Consider the following 17,588-nt stretch of genomic DNA (forward strand, 5'->3'; position numbering starts at 1 on the left):
TATATTGTTTGATTCGACATGTTTACGTTTGCGAATGAGCTCCAATCGAATCGAACTGAGCCAAGTTCACGAATAGCTTAGTTCGTTTATAGCTCTACACTTTGGTTACTTTAATTTGAGTATATAGAAATTTAGGTTTGAAGTTTTTGAATTGAAACCAAAATTTTACTTTAATTCAAATACTCAGTGCAATTAAATTTAATACACAATAATAATTAGGGGTAGGCAAAAAAATCGAACCAAACCGTCGAACCGTTGAACTGAACTGAACCAAACCGAATTTTTGGTTAATTGAGCAAATACGATTTGAATACAAATGTTTTATATTTGATATTTGTTCAGTTCGATTCGGTTTCAGTTTTTTATATTTTTTTTGTTTCGGTTCGGTTAAGTTAACCGAATTGAATATATTTATATTATTATATTTTAAAATTTATATTAATAATTATATTCGATTCGATTTCGGTTCAAATATTTGAAATGTTTGCAAATATTTTTATTTAATTAGAATTTTAATTATTTTTTAATATATATATTTTTTAATTTTGATTCGGTTCGAATTATTTACAAATATTACAAATATTTTCGGTTAACTAAAAATTTTTTGTTCGAATACAATTCGAGATTTCGGGTATTATTCAAATATCAAATACAAGTGTATATGTGTATTTGCAAATACACAAACAATGTCCACCCATAATAATAGTAGACTTTCATTTTAATGAATTAATGAGGAAAGATTATTTAATTTAGGGATGACAGTACCTAAACCTAATAATCCCTTTATTTGCTATCAGAATTGTATATAGAAATATATAATAATTTTTGTATTGAATCATGCATCCATATTAAATCTAATTTTTTAAATAATTGTTATCCAATCTTGAGTGTGATACTGTTGTGAAAAAATAATATATATTTTTTATAATAATTATATATATATATAATAAAAGGAATCAAAGAAAAAAAAAAAATCAAATAAAATTAAAGACTGAATAAAATTTTTATTTTTATAGAAAATTTGACAAAAGTATGAATGACAAAATATTAAATAATCATCTTGTATTGTATATGTGCACACAAAACACATATTTCTAATCATCATCCAATTCTCGAAGACCAATAAATCAAATAATCTCTTTATTTTTTTTTTCACTATCTGTTATGTTCTTTAATTTAATTGTCAGCATGGTTGATTTCCGATATCAGAAAAGAAATTATTCTTTTTTTATTCTTCTGAATAAAATTAGCAGAGTTAAGTGTGTTTGTCCGAAATTATTAAACACAACCTTCCTACTATTGACATTTACATATTTGGGGCATTTTTTTTTTTTAAATCAAATTTTCACAAATTTTTACTTTTTATAAAAATTGTTTTTTTTTTTTAAAAATATCAAATCACATGCATATACCATAAAAATAAATTTTACATTCTAAATATCGCAATATACAACTATTAAATTCAAAAATTTTAATATTCAAATCAAACAAAAAAAATTGAACCCCAAACAGACACACCGAGATACCATCAGGATCCCTTTTTCCGCCAAAGCAACAATGAGACGAGGAGTGAGATGCAAATAACCGTATATGCTAGCATAATTGACACTGGAATTATCTTCGTCAATATTATAATATTTTTATTAAAGGTAAAATAGTAAAAAATAACATATAACTAAGATCTATTAGATAGACTGTTTGTTTGACTTTGTTTTTGAAATAAGAGTTTTAATTTATGATAATATTTTTTCTTTATTTTCACAGTTAAAGTGAGTAGTGATTTTTTATATTTTAAAATAGTAAATTTTGACAATTTTATAATTTATATAGAAAAATTTAAATGTATACATTTCAAATTAATCATTAAGATTGTATCAAATCAACTTTTTAGAATATTTTACATAACATCTAAAACTAACATATTATGATGTTTTATACATAAGTTTCTACAAAAGTTTGTCTAAAGCACAACTTTTAAAAATATGTTTTTTTTTGGAATTTATTTTATTATGAAATTTCAAGATACAAAATATCAAATGGGGCAGGGCCAAATTTTTTTTAAAACTAAAAATATTTTTAATTATTATATTTTAAACAATTCATTCCACAATTAATAAACACTTTTATGTTTCTTTAGACCAATTTTTTCAAATTTTACTATTTGAATTCTGCTTTTCGCGAAAAAAAAAAATTACATATTTTTCTCTCATAAAATCTCTCATAAAATATTATTTTAATACAAATCCAAACTAATTTTTTTTAAACTCAATCAAAAGAAACATATAGTTGTTGAATTTTTAGATTTTGAGTTTGGATTTTGAATAATTATTCGATATAATATAAATATGTAATGTACAATTAATTTTTAATATAATATACAAATAAAAATAAATGTTTGATTTGTTATTTTTAATATAATATACAAATAAAAATAAATGTTTGATTTGTTATTTTTAAGAAAAAATTGTAAATAGTAAAAATCTTTCAAGAAAATTAATCTTTAATTTATACTATATATAATTCCGTAGATAATTTGTTACTAAAACTATTAGTTTATATTTATATTTTTAGTATTATTGCAAATAATTGTATTAATAATTTTTATCTAACTATAAAAATTATTTATGTTAAAATTACTTATATATTTCATTTATAAAATATTTTTAAAAGTCAAAATATTTCGAGTTTGTTTGTTTAGTGAAATGGTTTAAAGAGATACTTTAAAAAAAAAAAAATCCATTTTGTAAAAATTTTCAACACAATTCTCCAATAAAATTAATATATTATACACACCTTTATTTTTATATTACAATTTCATATACCTCAAGATAAAAATACAAAACAAACACACATATTTTTTAGGAAATGGTGTTTTCATAAGAAGAACACACCCTAAATTCTATTACAAATATCACATCTATTAATTTCAAAACAATTAAAGGTCGATTTGGTTACCGACTGAGATCAACACTATGCTCTTAATTTTATTTTATTTTATTTATGAAAGTACAAGATCCATTCAAAATTCTTTATTTTTATTTATCTTTTCAATAAGTAAATATATTTATATACATTCAAAACTATGATATTTTAACAACAAAAAATTTGATAAATTATAAAAATTCTGTAAAATTCTGTAAAATGTAAATGGTTTTGTCTGAAGATTTGAATTTTGAGTTGAGACTTAAATAATAAAAATCTTAAATTGAAATAGTTGAATGATGTGATATAAAATAAACGTATAACGTAAAATTAATTTTTAGTATAATATAAAAAATAAAAAATAAATGTTTTTGATTTGATATTTTTTTAAAAAATAATTCAATAAACAATAAAAGTTTGCCAAAAATCCTTCGGTTTACTCAACACATTTTTGCAATATTCATTTTTAAAAAAACATCCCATTAAATACATATTTTCTTTTACAAAATATCAAATCAAATATTAAATTTATTTTTTTTTTTTATTTTTATTTTTTTCAAATATTCAAAAACCTAAAAAAATCGCTGTCAAAACAAACAATTGATCAACCAATTTGATATAAAAGAAATAATACTAATAATAATAATAATAATAAAGGAGGGCAGGGCAGGGCAGGGCAGGGCAGAAACGAGGATAACTCAACCATAGTTAAGTTAAGTTAAGCCTGGGTGAGACTTTGCATTCGTTTCATTTTACCCATTCCCTTTCGCCTCTTCGTTTCTTCTCCACCCTCCGATCCCCTCGCCCCATCGCCGCCGTTTGTGTCCGTGCCCTACCACCGACCGACCAACCAACGCCGCCGTACGGTCGCCGCCGCAGTCATCTCTCTTCTTCCATCTATATCTATATATAGTTTGTATAATTTTTCGTTTGTTCGAATTTGTCTCTCGCAGATCGAAGATCCAGTTTTCTGTCGCTGACTTCGCGGTTGGTTCCAACTCTTTTTGTATGTATGGTTTAAGTGTTTCTAATATTTGTTCGCTTGTCACGGCGTGAAGATCTAATTTTGATTGATTCGGAGGCGAAACGAAAATCGCAAACTAGGGTTTCAATTTTTGGTGTCACGAGGTTTTGGTCCGTGATATGAGTTGTTTCCCCCTAGAATATGGGCGTTAACAGATGTTTTTGACGGGATGTGTGACGTGTATATATTGTTTGTCGTTCTTAGGCTAACTGACTTCTGTGTTCGGTTGGTAGGTACGACCTGCGTGATAGATTCTCGTCCCTATTATAATCTTTTGCATCTCATACGATCTTTGGATAGAATGAATATGTGATAAACTCTGAACAAGTGCTGCATTGGATATATTTGAGTCTCTGGGTTAAGAATCATTGGGCTAATGATATATGGTTGAATGTTGTGATAGGGGATATGTGTTGACAGTTAATCTTTCTAAGGCAGCTGAGTAGCCTATTTAAAGTGTTTGTTGGGGCCTGAAATTTCACCTTGGTTAGTATTATATTGGTATCATAACTCATACGTACTGTGATGAGATTTTTTTTTTTTTTTTTTTTTTTTTTTTTTTTTCAGTCTCTTTGAAGAACAATAATGAGAATGAGCATGGTCATTTGGCGGGATTGTCAACCGGCCCCTTCTTTTCTTCTAGAATTGATTCTTGCTGAGATAGTCTAAGATCTTTGCTTGTACTAACCTGGGGTTGATTGAGGTTCTTTTTAATCCCGCTTGAATGGACCCTTTTACTCTTAAACTGGTACATGTGATATCTTATGTACCCAGAATTCTCATATTTCAGAACCTTTCACTATTTATTTTCTTCTCTAAGAAAGTGGAATGTGTTATCTGATATTCATGCTGGAGTAACAATATTGGAATAGATGTGGAACTTGTATGACACAGAAAACAATAAAATATTACATGATCGAATGGAAAGGGATACAAATTGAGGAGGGAAAGGGTATTAGGCTGTTTCTGCTTTGGTGCAATTGTTTTAGATCAAATTGGTCATATACTTTGTAGAGTCAAAAAGTGGTGAATAATGTCTTCTATGCTGTTCGTCTGGTAACAACTCTAGTGGTTTTACTGCATCTGCTTTGTCTAGTGTAACAAAGGGTACTCAGTATTGGCTGAGTAACTGGACAAGTAGAATTATATCACTGGATAACTTTCATGTCAAACCTTTACATTTGTCTATGTCGGTACAAGCAAATCAAACTTACAGACTTCTAAGATGGGTATGCATGCCAAGTGCTCCAACTTAAACCTTAGCAGTTATTTCTAGCATTACAGCCTTTTTAGAAAGGTATCCTGCGTTTGTTGTTTCATCACGTTTGAGAGTTTCATCAGTAGTTCGGTCTTTCAACTTAAACTCTGGTTTTTAGTGGTCTCTTTTTAGTTAAAGTTTATTTTGTTGACCACTGTTTCCCCTTGCTAACTTTTTAGGCCACATCAAATTGTTTGGATGACATTGGCACGCCAGTTGACCAATGAATTCAAATATGATGGCTGGAGAGCGAAGGTATTTTATATCCTTATTTAGGTTTTGTTTACTTATATATTTTTTACTCTGGTTTACTCTTGATGTTGAATTTATACATGAGTCTTTGTGGTTTATTACTTTTTACCTGATGTGTGAATTGGATATTATGTGCTATACATAGAATGGTATATTCAGCAATTTACATGTGGTTTGATATTTTAATTGGCCAAGTATTTTTTGTTCTATCATTTGAGTATGCACTGTTGTTTTATGAGGTTTTATATGCACCATGTGCCGTGTTTTGTTTGTTATGCTTTGATGAGTCTCGTCATCATGCAGTGTATGAAATGAACTGGTGTGGCTTAACCTGTGTCCTTCACGGACTACCTTGACTTACTGATTTGAAGTTGTCAATATATGTGAAGAAATGCATATGGCCTTTAAGTTTGTTTTTACTTTAACTTTAAATGTGCGCTAGTAGGGCAGGCAATATTAGTGCACCATGATCAGGATACCTAAAACATACCATTAGTAGTTTTCTGATGGGCACCTGATTTCCTCCTTAGGTGGGCTTCTGCCAGAAGGGGTGGTATGACTGTCTTAGGAAAAGTTGCTGTTCCCAAACCCCTGAATCTCCCAAGCCAACGGTACTTTTATCCTCACATTTTCTTCGTTTATCTTTCTTTTGATGTGTGTTCTTATATACTGCTTTATAACAATGTTCATTGATTTTAATTTTTTTTTTTAAAGGTTGGAGAATCATGGTTTGGATCCTAATGTTGAGATTGTTCCCAAGTGAGTGTTTGGTGTTTTTTGTTGGTTGTTGCCATATTACTACTGTATTCTTCTTAATTACATTCTGGTACAATTTACCTTAACCTTCTATGGTTAGATATGTTTCTGCTCTTTGTCAGGTCTAATTTTCTATTACGTTGAATTTTGACAACAGGGGTACTTTAAGCTGGGGAAGTCGCCCATCTTCCTCTGGTTCAAACCCGTGGATCTCATCTACATCGCCAAATGCTGATGGAGGTACTGTTTCACCTAATCACCTCAGTGGTCGACCTTCGTCAGGTGGAAGTGGAACTCGACCATCAACGGCTGGCAGTGATAAAGCTCAAGAATCCGTTGGGAATGCCTGGGGTTCAAATTCTAGGCCTTCATCTGCCTCTGGGACTTTGTCATCTAGTCAGACATCAACAGCAACCTTGCGTCCTAGAAGTGCAGATAACAGGCCTAATAGCTCACAGCTATCTAGGTTTGCTGAGCCTGCGACCAAAGGTTCAGTAGCATGGGGTCCGAGTGGTACTGCAGAAAGATTGGTAAGATTGGTTTGTCTTTTGTTGGTTGTTCTTGTTGGAATTACTCAGATTTTTGTTAAAAAAAACTTACTTTATTAGTGGTTGTCCTTGTTGATGATACTCGTTCTTTCAGTTTTGATCTAAAGTAGTGAGCATTGTAGCTAATTGTGTATCTTTAAATTACTCTATACATTTGCTTATTTATGGTCCGTGGGCAATTTTACAGGGAGTGAAGCCCAAGGAAGATGAGTTCTCTTTGACTTCTGGGGATTTTCCTACTCTTGGTTCTGAAAAAGACAATATAGGAAGGAATGTTGAATCGGGAGGTGATTATATCCTCATGGATAGCTATTGCTTTATCAAGCATCATTGTTTAGTTTTGAATTCTGCTTTTAATTATAGCTATTTCTACACCGTCTTGGGCATTTTAGCACAGAAATCCCTTATGTTTCCTTGTTAATAGTGGTTCAAGTGAGTCAATTTGCTTATGATTCAGTGCTGACTTTTGTGCCTATGTGGTGTCCTATTTTAGTTACTTGAAAAGTGTCTTATCATATTGAACATAGCTTCAAATGCTTGACAGTGCAACTCTGAAAGCTCAGTATCATAGGCTTCCTGGCTAGGGCTTGTTCCTTATAGACAACTCCTTTGCAGGATAGTGTGAATTTTGGTCAATGGGTATTTTATCGTATGCCTTGCTGACCATTGTTTAACTTTTTGACAGATTGCTGCCGTCCTAGTTCTGCTTCTGGCAGAATACCTCAAATTAAAGATGGTACAAAATTGCACACTAGTCTGTGCACAGCTTTCTATTGATTCCAGACCTTATTCAACTCTTGTGAAGCATGCTTGATGATATGGTTTGGGTGCAGATATGAAGCACGGAACTGTAAATACATGGAGGCCGGATGGTACCCGGATCACAGAAGATGATGTCCACCCCAACATGGAGGAATGGCATGCGGAACACCATCAATACATGAAAACTAATGCTCCCCCTCAGCATTTTGATGCATGGCATGGCCCTCCTGCGAATGGTCCACCAGGTGTTTGGTATGGAGGACGTCCTAGGGCTCCTGCATTTGGGGCTCCTGCTCCTCCTGGTGGCTTTCCAGCAGAACCATTTCCTTATTATCATCCTCAGATGCCACCACCACGTATGGCTGGTTCACAACCTGTCCCACACCGGGGGCCTGGTCCTAGAGGACCTCACCCCAAAAATGGAGATTTTTACAGGCCACAGATGCATGATACCTATGCACGACCAGGAATGCCATTTAGACCTGGTTTCTACCCGCCACCCCCTGGCCCAATGGCCTTTGAGAGTTTCTATGGACCTCCAATGGGTTACTGCAACAATGAACGGGATATACCATATATGGGCATGGCACCAGGACCACCTCTTTATACTGGTTATGCTGCCGGACGTCCTGATATTGGTGACCCACATGGCAGAGTTGGTGGACATCAAGTGGGAAATACACCAGGACAAATGGAAGCTGATTATTTAGAGGATCCACAAGGATCAAAAAGAGCTCCTCTAAGGAAACACAATGAATATGATGATCAAAGGGATGAAGGAGACAGTCAGAAAAATACAATGCAACCCAATGCCACATATCCTGGAAAAAATCTCCTTCCTATGATCTCCAAGACAAATGAGTGGGGTGCTGAGGTGGATGCAGAAGAATCTATTAGTTCCAAGAAGGCTATGCCAAATGAGATTTCATCTCTCAATTTTGGGCATCAAGTACATTCAGGAGACATTATGAAAGTGAAATCATTTGAAGGAACTGGCAATGCGAATGCAGTTAATGATTATAGCAGAAATGAGTCTGGGGATGAGCCATCTTTTCGTCCGGAAATCCTTTCACATGGAAGTGAGAAAGATTCATCAAAATCTGCTGTTGCTATAAAATCGGTTCTTATGCATAAAATTGATGGTCTAAATGCAAAGGTTCGTGTGTTTGATGGGAGAAATGATGGACCCAGTGCTTATAATAGAGATGTGGATAAGGACAAGTCTGGCACAGTGGATTCAAAGAGCAATAACAATACTGGTGAAGTGGGTAATACTGAACATTTACAAAGGAATCCATACCCCAAAAGTATTAGCTCTGGTCAGCATGAAGTGGATGGTCCTGTTAGTGATAAGCCAATACAATCGAATGCTGTTGTGTCTAGGTGTGATTCAAATTATGTGCTTTATACTTTCAGGCTTCAACATTTGTGCTAGTTAGAAACAACACTGGGGCTTCTATTACTAAATCACTCTTTTGCAGGAGAACATCGCATGGTAGGCAGGGTAGAGTTGATCAGCGTGGCAGAGGAAAATTCAGTCAGGACCCTGATGGGTGGAGGAAGAAACCTCCTAACACTGACTCTTTGAATGAAGTTCTAGCTTCCAGTATTGAGCCGGAACCTAGTATCAAGGCACATTTACCTAATGTTGCTGTGGAAGCTTCTGAGACTTCTTTGATCAATCCAACAGATAGGCTTGAAGTAGACTCGGTCGAAACATATGATTCATCTGACAGTCAGGTATAGGTTTATATATATACATTTATTAATGCTTTCATTGCCTTCCTCATGCATTTTCTTTTCTTTGAAACTTATCTTTATATATCAATCAGCGTACCAAGATGAGAGAGTTAGCAAAGCAGCGAGCATTGCAACTACAGAAGGAAGAAGAAGAGAGAACTAGGGAGCAGAAGGCCAAGGCTTTGGCAAAATTGGAAGAATTGAATCGACGGATGTCAACAGGTGAAGCTGGAAGCCAGAAGGATGAACAAGTTGAGGTCACTGGGGACATCCAGAGAAAACAAGGATTGCTTGCAGGTGGTGAATCAGTAGTGGCTGATCAGATGTCTCAGGCACCTGGCTTGAATCTGGTCTCCAATCCTAGTGGGACATTTGCAGATGATGACAACAATGCAAAAAAAGCTGAAGAAAACACCAACCCATTGGAATCTAGTATCACCCCAGTGCTTACGCATGAGGATGCTCGTGATAAAGCCCAGAAAGAATCATCTCAGGTTAATAATGAAGGCATCTCTAGACACAAGAGGACAGGCTATAAGCAGAAGACTAATAATTCATCGCAGAAGAGCTTAAATGAAATACCTGTTTCCAAAGCTGCATCGGATACACAGAAAGATCCTTTTGCTGCAGCTGCAGGTGATACGACAATATTTAGGGACGAGTCAAATGTATCCAACCCATCCAGCATTTTGGCTGAGCCGTCGTCTGGTCATCAAAGAAGGAAAAACAATAGATCTAATAAGAATAAGCACAAAGTTGCTGAGAACTCAACGAATCTTGCATTGCCACAAGTACTTTCTGACCCCAATGCCAAAAAGGTGACTTCTGAGACTGGCGAGTCTAAGAGTTCTTTGTCAAATGTGGATGGCTGTGTACTGAATGTTGCTGCATACGATGGAGTGCAGGGCCATGCTCAGGGTAGTGTACCCAGTGAGGAAATGCATGGGAGAGGATCCAACCAGTGGAAACCTAATACTGTGCGCAAAATACCTAGAACCCAGCAGTTTAATAGATCCATGGGAAAACTCCACAGTAATGACACTGCTGTGTGGGCACCTGTGCCGACGCAGAACAAGAGCAAGGGTTCGGTTAGTGAAACTCTTAACTTTATGCAGGAATGCCCCGCTGATGCTGGTCAAAATTCCATCCTTGAATCAGCTAATCCAACAAAGGGGGACAATGCAGGACAGAGCAGTTTGAGAAGCAAAAGAGCTGAAATGGAGAGATATGTTCCCAAGCCTGTGGCAAAGGAGTTGGCTCAGCAAGGAAGTGTTCAACCTTCTTCAACTAAGTCATCTAGATCAACTGAGGTTCCTGGGAAAGAACAGTCTGGTTCAGCTGAATATGTGGGTACCCAGCCTGTTTGGTCCAATGTTGAGAATGACGGCAATGGTCATCATAGCAAGCCTAAAAATGATCTTGGAATATGGAAACAGATGGGTTCAGCAGATATATCTCTTGTTACAGGTTTGCAGTTTGGGGCCATCCCAGCATCTGAGATTAACAGAGACATTCAACAATCTAAGGAGAGCTCTCAATTGGTCAAAGTTGAGATAAATTCTTCAAGTGCTGACCCCAAATCTTCTGGCAACATCAATACGCTAGGAAGTGATACCTTACTAGATAACCCAACTACAGTTTCTGGAAACAAATATTCTTCTTCAAGAGATCATGGAGCAACTGGGAGAGGAAAGAGACATCCCCCCAGGGGTTATAGAACCACGGGAAAGAATCCTGATTCTGAGACTGGTTTTGGAGTTGAACCTGATGGAAGCTCTATTCATTCTGCAGCACCTAATGTGAACCACACAGACAGACCAGTGGTTTCGAAAGAGAACAGAACTATTGGGGAACGAACATCGTCACAATGGCAACCTAAGTCTCAGACACACTCCACCAATACTCAGCAGGGGAACAGAACTGAATCTGAGACTCATGTGATCAATAGGCCTGCAAAGAAGGATAACTCTCACCGTAAAGTTCAGCCTGCACATTCCCATGATAATGAGTCAGTGAATGCTTCTCAACCAAAACAAGGTGAATCTGCCAACGTTGAAAGTAATACGGCTGAGGCCATTATAGGCCATCATCAAGAAACTAGCAGAGAGAAGCCTGCTCCTGCAAGAAGGCGACCTTTTTCCCCAAACCAGGACTCTGTAGACTCTGGCGAATTGGTTCCTAATGCTCACACTGATTATCAGGTTGACCACAATATTCCTTCTGGATCTAGAAGAAATGCGAGGCAAAACAGCCGCTTCTCCAAGGGGCATGAATCTCGCAATGATTGGTCAGCAAGCCATGATAATACTAGGCCACACAACCCACCATCATATCGTGACAGACAGAGGCAAAATGTGCACTATGAGTACCAGCCTGTTGGTCATCCTGCAGACAGAGCATCTGAGAGTATGGACCGTAGACACTGGGAAAGAGGCCAGAATCACCACCCCAAGCGCGGCGGCGGAAATTATTACAGGAGACAAACACAAACCGGCGGCTCTGTTCATACAGATTCTCAGGAGTGAGTGGGAGAGGCATGAGATTTGAGCACTAGATTCCTTTCTGTATGGCCACAACTAATTCATATCATTGTGCGTGTAGACACCCATCCAGGTAGTTCTCGCTTCTTATATGATCTATATTTCTAGTTTACGTTCAAAGCAACAAAATAAAAATATCTAGACGTTTTGACTTGTGACACTTGGTGCATCGAGCAGGATTAGAGGCCAGGTTAGAAGCACACCAGGGGGGGGAGGGGAGAGATGCATTTTGTTAGAACCACAACTGTAATTGGTTTCATGAGGTACCTGATGGCATTGGTGGTTTACCCACCTTAGCAGATGTTGAACCTTAATATATACATATATTTGGCAGTAAAAATGTGTGCTCCGTCTAGGAGTAGGTTGATGTTGATGCCGATGTCAATGTCGATGTTGATGTGGATACAGATTTAAGGGCAGATTGTAGGGGGTTGGTCGATCTTTAGGGCCGTGGTTTCTGAATGTGTTTTTTTTGGCTGAAGATTGTATCTGGTCTGGTCAATTTGTCTTGTGGCATTTTATGTGGTGTTTTTTGGTGGGATTTTACTGACTGATGACATATAATTTCCCTAGCCAGTATTTTGTGAAATTTAATTGCTGTGGCCATATCCTTTTAAGAAGCACTTTTGTGCAGTTTATGCCATCTTTTTGGATTCATTTTATTTGTCATTCCCATTTGTTGCAAATGCTTTACAAATTGGATTGACTCTTTCTTAATTGGATTGAATAACAGAAAATTAAGTGTTTAGTTTAGTTGATTCATCTTCTAGGTCTTAGAAGTTTCTGTTGTCGCCTTGTGCTGTGACCAATAAAATATATTCCTTTCGTCCCAAACTGTGCAATGTTTGTGTTTGGCATGGAAATTTAAGTGGGGAGTATTAAGTATGGTAATTTGATATAATTTGGATATTAAGTGACGTGATTGGAGAGAAATTTATTTGAGTGATAGGAGGGGATAAAATGAAGTGTATATTAATATATATTAATTATTTTTAAATTTGGAAATGCTGCAGTAAATTTAGAACAAACAGAAAAAGAAATGTTGCACGGTGTTTGAGACGGGGGACGGAGTGTATTTTACAATATGATTTCAGTTTCTAATTTTGGCTGTACCCCTAGCTTAATAGTATGTTTTTTTACTTTGTGAGAAAATGTGGTGTTGTATGTGTATAATTGAATAGATCATGGGCTGCAACCAATCTGAATACAGCATTTGACAGTTGAAACTAATGGAAAATCACATTTGATGTCTTGAATAGATCAGGGTTATGAAGAGTTATATTTGTTTGTTTGTTGCTTCTTATTTTTGGGTTTTCCTTTAGCAATCTTTTTTTATAAAAAATATAATACTCCCTCCATCCTAAAACTACAGGCTTAGTAGGGTTGGATACAAAATTTAAGAAAGATGGATACTCTCTCTGTCTCTATCCATTTTTTCATTTTAGTTTGTTTCGTAACAAAGTATTCTTTTTTTTTTTTTTTTTTAGTAATTGTACTATATATCTAACATTATAAATATCTTTACAACTTACAATATATTACACAAATGTCATTATTTTTATATCACATGTACTAATAAAGTTATTTTAGTCATTTCTATTTTATTTCTACTATATATCAATATAATATTAATATTTTTAAAACTACATCAAAAAAGTAAATGGATATTTAATTCTAGGACGGAGGGAGTATTATATTAGTAGTTGGTAAAATAGATTTTTTTCGTCCCATAAATATAGTTTTAATTGGGTTGAAATATTGATATTATATTGGTAGTGAGTAAAGAGTATGGATAAAAGACTTTTTTGTTCTTACTGAGTGTTAGTGTAAAAAGTAATGACAACTGTGTAATAAAAAGAGGTAGTTTTATGGTGATATGATTATTTATGGAAATATGACTATTGTTTTGGGACGGACAAAAATGATAAATGTATTGGGACGGAGGGAGTGAGTTAAAAGATTTTTTTTACCCTTATGAGTTTATTAGTGTAAAAATGTGCGACAATTGTATAATAAAAATAAATAGGTATGGATAGGTTTATGGTGATATGACTATTTACGAAAATGAGACTCGGACAAAAATAATAAATAAAATTATTGTATTAGGACGAAGGGAGTATGATTTATTTTCATAAACCTATTCAAAATTGAATTTTAAATAAAAAAGTACTTTTATATTAAGGATGCTTAAATCAGATATTTCTCGTATAAATGTTTGAAAAAACACAATACTCCCTTAGTCTCAATTGTTTACTATTTTATTTGTATTATAATAATAGTTTTATTTTTATAAATATTCAGTAAAATTATCTTTATTTTTTTATTCTAACTATCCAAATGTCACTATTTTTATATTAATATACTCACAAATCAAAAAAAAATATTTATACTTTTTTACCGACTATCAATATTTTTTAAATTTGGTACTAATCTTTATTAGTATTTTAGATGTTCTTATATTATATGGTTGTGTTTGTTTTTCAGATAAAAAAAAATACTCCCTATATTGGGTCAATGTATAGGTTTGTTTGAGTACATACTAAAATATAATGATATCTTAACTTTTAAAAGACATAACTAAAAAATAAAGTATATGTATTAATAGAACTTTATTAAATGATTGATAAAAAGATGATTGGATAAATTAAAAAAATAATGATAAATTGATTATTTGAATAAATTAGTTATTATTTTGTTAAAATAAGAATAATAAAATCTTGGATAGATAAAATTGTTTATTAGACCTAGACGGAGGAGTAGTATTGTTGAGCTAAATGTGACAAATTTAGAAAATATTTTACGTTAATAAATAATACGTCCGGAAACAAAATTATAACATATGTATTGTTAAATAAGTGAATAATAAAAGCCAATGCATTTCATACCTTCTATTGAATTTCAAACCAGTTTAAGGGTAAAATTGGAATTTGATTACATTAATGCACCGATCAAGTGGCTGAAAATTATTTTAATTTTCTATTTTTTTTATCCAATAAATCATTATTATTATTATTTTATTGACTAATAATTCCAGAAAAATAAAAAAAAAAAAAAAAAAAAAAAGAAAAAAAGAAAAAAGAAAAAGACGGAAGCCAAACAAAGCATAAGAAATAAATACATCTAGTACTGACGGTTGTTTCTATACAAACTCTCGTATTCTCCGCCCTCTCCTCTACTTTTCACCCATCTCATAATATATACCTATATATATATATATATATGTATTCACTCTCTTCGCCCCCATTTTGATCCATTGATCTCTTCCCTTCGATTCCTCGCCGTTTTGGACTGCCGGGCGACCTCAGAATCGAATCTCCTTCTGCATTCATTCGATTCCTGTAGCTGTTGCTGTTCTTAGTTGTCGGCCTCCACCGAAAATGGCGTGTTCAGCAGCCTCCAAAATCATCCACAACCCTCTGTTGATTAGCTCTCCCAGATCTGGAGATAAGTCTGCTTCTTCGTGCAAATTGGTGAGCAACTCCAATTTTATTGGCTCGTCTGCGTCCAAGCTGGTTTCTGGGAACAAAAGGATTTCTGCTGTCGGCCGCCGATCTTCCACCGTCGTTGCTGTTTCCGACGTGGTGAAGGAGAAGAAGCTCAAGCCTGGTTCAGCTACTACCAATTTGGTAACTCCTTAATTTTTTTGTGGCTTCGAATTTTAGTTCGTGTTTATTGTATTATCGATTAGGTCGAGATTTTAGCCGTGTTGTTGATTATATTATGTGTGATTATCCTGTTTTCCAGTTTGATTTTTGTAGGAATTGCATCAGTTAAGTAACCCTTGATTGCAACTAGAATTTCTCAAATCAAACAATATATACATATATATATATTTGTATGATAAACTTGATATAATGATTAATTGCTGAAATTTCTGTGTATATATACATATATATATATATATATAATACAAGTAGTTGGATTTCAATGATTTTTATCCTGGTATCGAATGTGATAAGGTTTTCTCCAATTAGATCGAAGTTTGAAAGTTTTTCATAGCTATGGAAAATTTTGGAAATAGTAGAAAGTTAGCTATTCGATATAATGTATTGGGAGAGGAAAAATGTATTTGATAGCCGTTGTGAATAGTGCAAAAAGGCTCCAAAACCATCGATGTAAACAGAGCCTTTGTATTTGGATGCAGTTGATAACGAAAGACGAGAGCTTGGAATTGTACGAGGACATGGTTCTAGGGAGGTCTTTTGAGGACATGTGTGCGCAGATGTATTACAGAGGCAAAATGTTTGGATTTGTGCATCTCTACAATGGCCAAGAAGCCGTATCCACGGGCTTCATCAAGCTCTTAAAAAAAGAAGATTGTGTGGTCAGCACATACCGCGACCACGTCCACGCATTGAGCAAAGGCGTGCCTGCCCGTCAGGTCATGAGCGAGCTTTTTGGGAAGGCCACCGGTTGCTGTAGGGGCCAGGGGGGCTCGATGCACATGTTCTCCAAGGAGCACAATCTGCTCGGCGGGTTTGCCTTCATTGGGGAAGGCATTCCCGTCGCGACGGGGGCTGCATTCACTAGCAAGTACAAGAGGGAAGTTCTGAAGGAGGATTGTGATGAGGTGACACTGGCGTTCTTCGGAGACGGGACTTGCAACAACGGCCAGTTCTACGAATGCTTGAACATGGCTGCACTGTGGAAGCTTCCCATTGTGTTTGTTGTCGAGAACAATTTGTGGGCAATCGGAATGTCCCATTTGAGGGCAACCTCTGATCCCCAAATTTGGAAGAAAGGTCCCGCTTTTGGCATGCCTGGTGTTCATGTCGACGGAATGGATGTGTTGAAGGTGAGGGAGGTTGCGAAAGAAGCTGTCGGTCGGGCTAGAAGAGGCGAGGGCCCGACATTGGTTGAATGTGAGACTTATCGTTTCAGAGGTCACTCTTTGGCTGATCCCGATGAGCTGCGTGACCCTGGTAACCATTTCGACTCAATTTTATCTTTCCCATCCTTACATGATATGCATGTTTCTACTTTTACGCTTCTGCTTTTTGATGCATAACTTTGTCTTTCAATCACGCTTTGCTATATAATCTACGGGGAATTGGTTTTCAAGAATTCGACATATCTATTGTTGCTAACATTCCTTAACTTTGCAGTCGAGAAGGCTCATTACGCTACGCGGGATCCCATCACTGCCCTGAAAAAGTACATTCTTGAAAGCAACTTAGCAAGCGAATCTGAGCTCAAGGCCATAGATAAGAAGATCGATGAGCTAATCGAAGAAGCAGTCGAATTTGCAGATGAAAGCCCTCACCCCGTTCGCAGCCAGTTGCTAGAGAACGTATTCGCAGATCCCAGAGGCTTCGGCATCGGTCCTGATGGCAAATACAGATGCGAGGACCCGAAATTCACCGAAGGCACGGCGCAGGTCTAACCTGCAATGGCAAACAAAACCGTCCCGGTGATATCCATATAGCCAAAGTTAAGCTAAATACACTACTACTGCATTATGTAACTTGACATTGCTTGCTGTTTTATCCGATACACCTCCGATCGATGTTGATCGTCGGCATTGTTGTCGTTGTTGTTGTTGTTTAGGATTTGTCCAAGCTTGAGCTGTATCATCATCTTCATCTTCATCTGTTTCTATGGTTTTCAGTAGTCTTGTTTATTGAATTGGATACTGTTTGTTTGGTATAGAACTTGTTTTGGAGATTATTCCTCAGTGTTCCTTCTCAAGTTCTTAAATGCTCTGTGAAATGTCACCTAAACAAACATCTTTGTGATGCTTTCGTGGATGTTTAGTCAAGCTTCTAAACAGTGCATTAGGACCACAC

At 35.3% G+C, this 17,588-nt stretch overlaps 2 protein-coding genes across 8 annotated transcripts in view; both read left to right on the plus strand.

Annotated features, from left to right (window-relative positions):
* The window catches only part of LOC127252899 (protein MODIFIER OF SNC1 1), a 35,191-nt gene extending 22,746 nt beyond the window's left edge, over positions 1-12,445 (plus strand). The window contains exons 1-12 of one of the 7 annotated variants that reach the window (XM_051277281.1): positions 3,628-3,909; positions 5,384-5,459; positions 5,987-6,067; positions 6,171-6,215; positions 6,370-6,742; positions 6,948-7,047; positions 7,446-7,496; positions 7,594-8,905; positions 9,004-9,262; positions 9,355-10,080; positions 10,168-11,875; positions 11,980-12,445. In XM_051277281.1, coding sequence (XP_051133238.1) covers positions 5,428-5,459; positions 5,987-6,067; positions 6,171-6,215; positions 6,370-6,742; positions 6,948-7,047; positions 7,446-7,496; positions 7,594-8,905; positions 9,004-9,262; positions 9,355-10,080; positions 10,168-11,787 — 4,599 coding nt within the window. In that variant the 5' untranslated portion in view covers positions 3,628-3,909; positions 5,384-5,427 and the 3' untranslated portion in view covers positions 11,788-11,875; positions 11,980-12,445. Of the gene's footprint in view, positions 1-3,627; positions 3,929-5,383; positions 5,460-5,986; positions 6,068-6,170; positions 6,216-6,369; positions 6,743-6,947; positions 7,048-7,445; positions 7,497-7,593; positions 8,906-9,003; positions 9,263-9,354; positions 11,876-11,979 lie in introns of those variants that run through there. The other 6 variants (XM_051277279.1, XM_051277276.1, XM_051277280.1 and 3 more) reach the window with 6 other exon arrangements.
* Positions 12,446-14,952: 2,507 nt separating this feature from the next.
* Positions 14,953-17,469, plus strand: LOC127252854 (pyruvate dehydrogenase E1 component subunit alpha-3, chloroplastic). Its single transcript, XM_051277196.1, has 3 exons — positions 14,953-15,428; positions 15,947-16,724; positions 16,908-17,469. Exons 1-3 carry the CDS (start codon positions 15,180-15,182, stop codon positions 17,183-17,185), a joined length of 1,305 nt encoding a protein of 434 aa, XP_051133153.1. The 5' UTR covers positions 14,953-15,179; the 3' UTR covers positions 17,186-17,469.
* The last annotated feature ends 119 nt before the right edge of the window (positions 17,470-17,588 follow it).

This window comes from Andrographis paniculata, unplaced genomic scaffold, assembly GCF_009805555.1.
Source record: "Andrographis paniculata isolate CXL003 unplaced genomic scaffold, ASM980555v1 Contig49END, whole genome shotgun sequence".
Lineage (NCBI taxonomy): Eukaryota > Viridiplantae > Streptophyta > Magnoliopsida > Lamiales > Acanthaceae > Andrographis > Andrographis paniculata.

Coding starts and splice junctions, on each gene's coding strand:
- LOC127252854 (XM_051277196.1), top strand. CDS start 15,180: ATGGCGTGTTCAGCAGCCTCCAAAATCATCCACAACCCTCTGTTGATT. Junction 15,429..15,946: donor GTTCAGCTACTACCAATTTG/GTAACTCCTTAA, acceptor ATTTGGATGCAG/TTGATAACGAAAGACGAGAG. Junction 16,725..16,907: donor CGATGAGCTGCGTGACCCTG/GTAACCATTTCG, acceptor TTAACTTTGCAG/TCGAGAAGGCTCATTACGCT.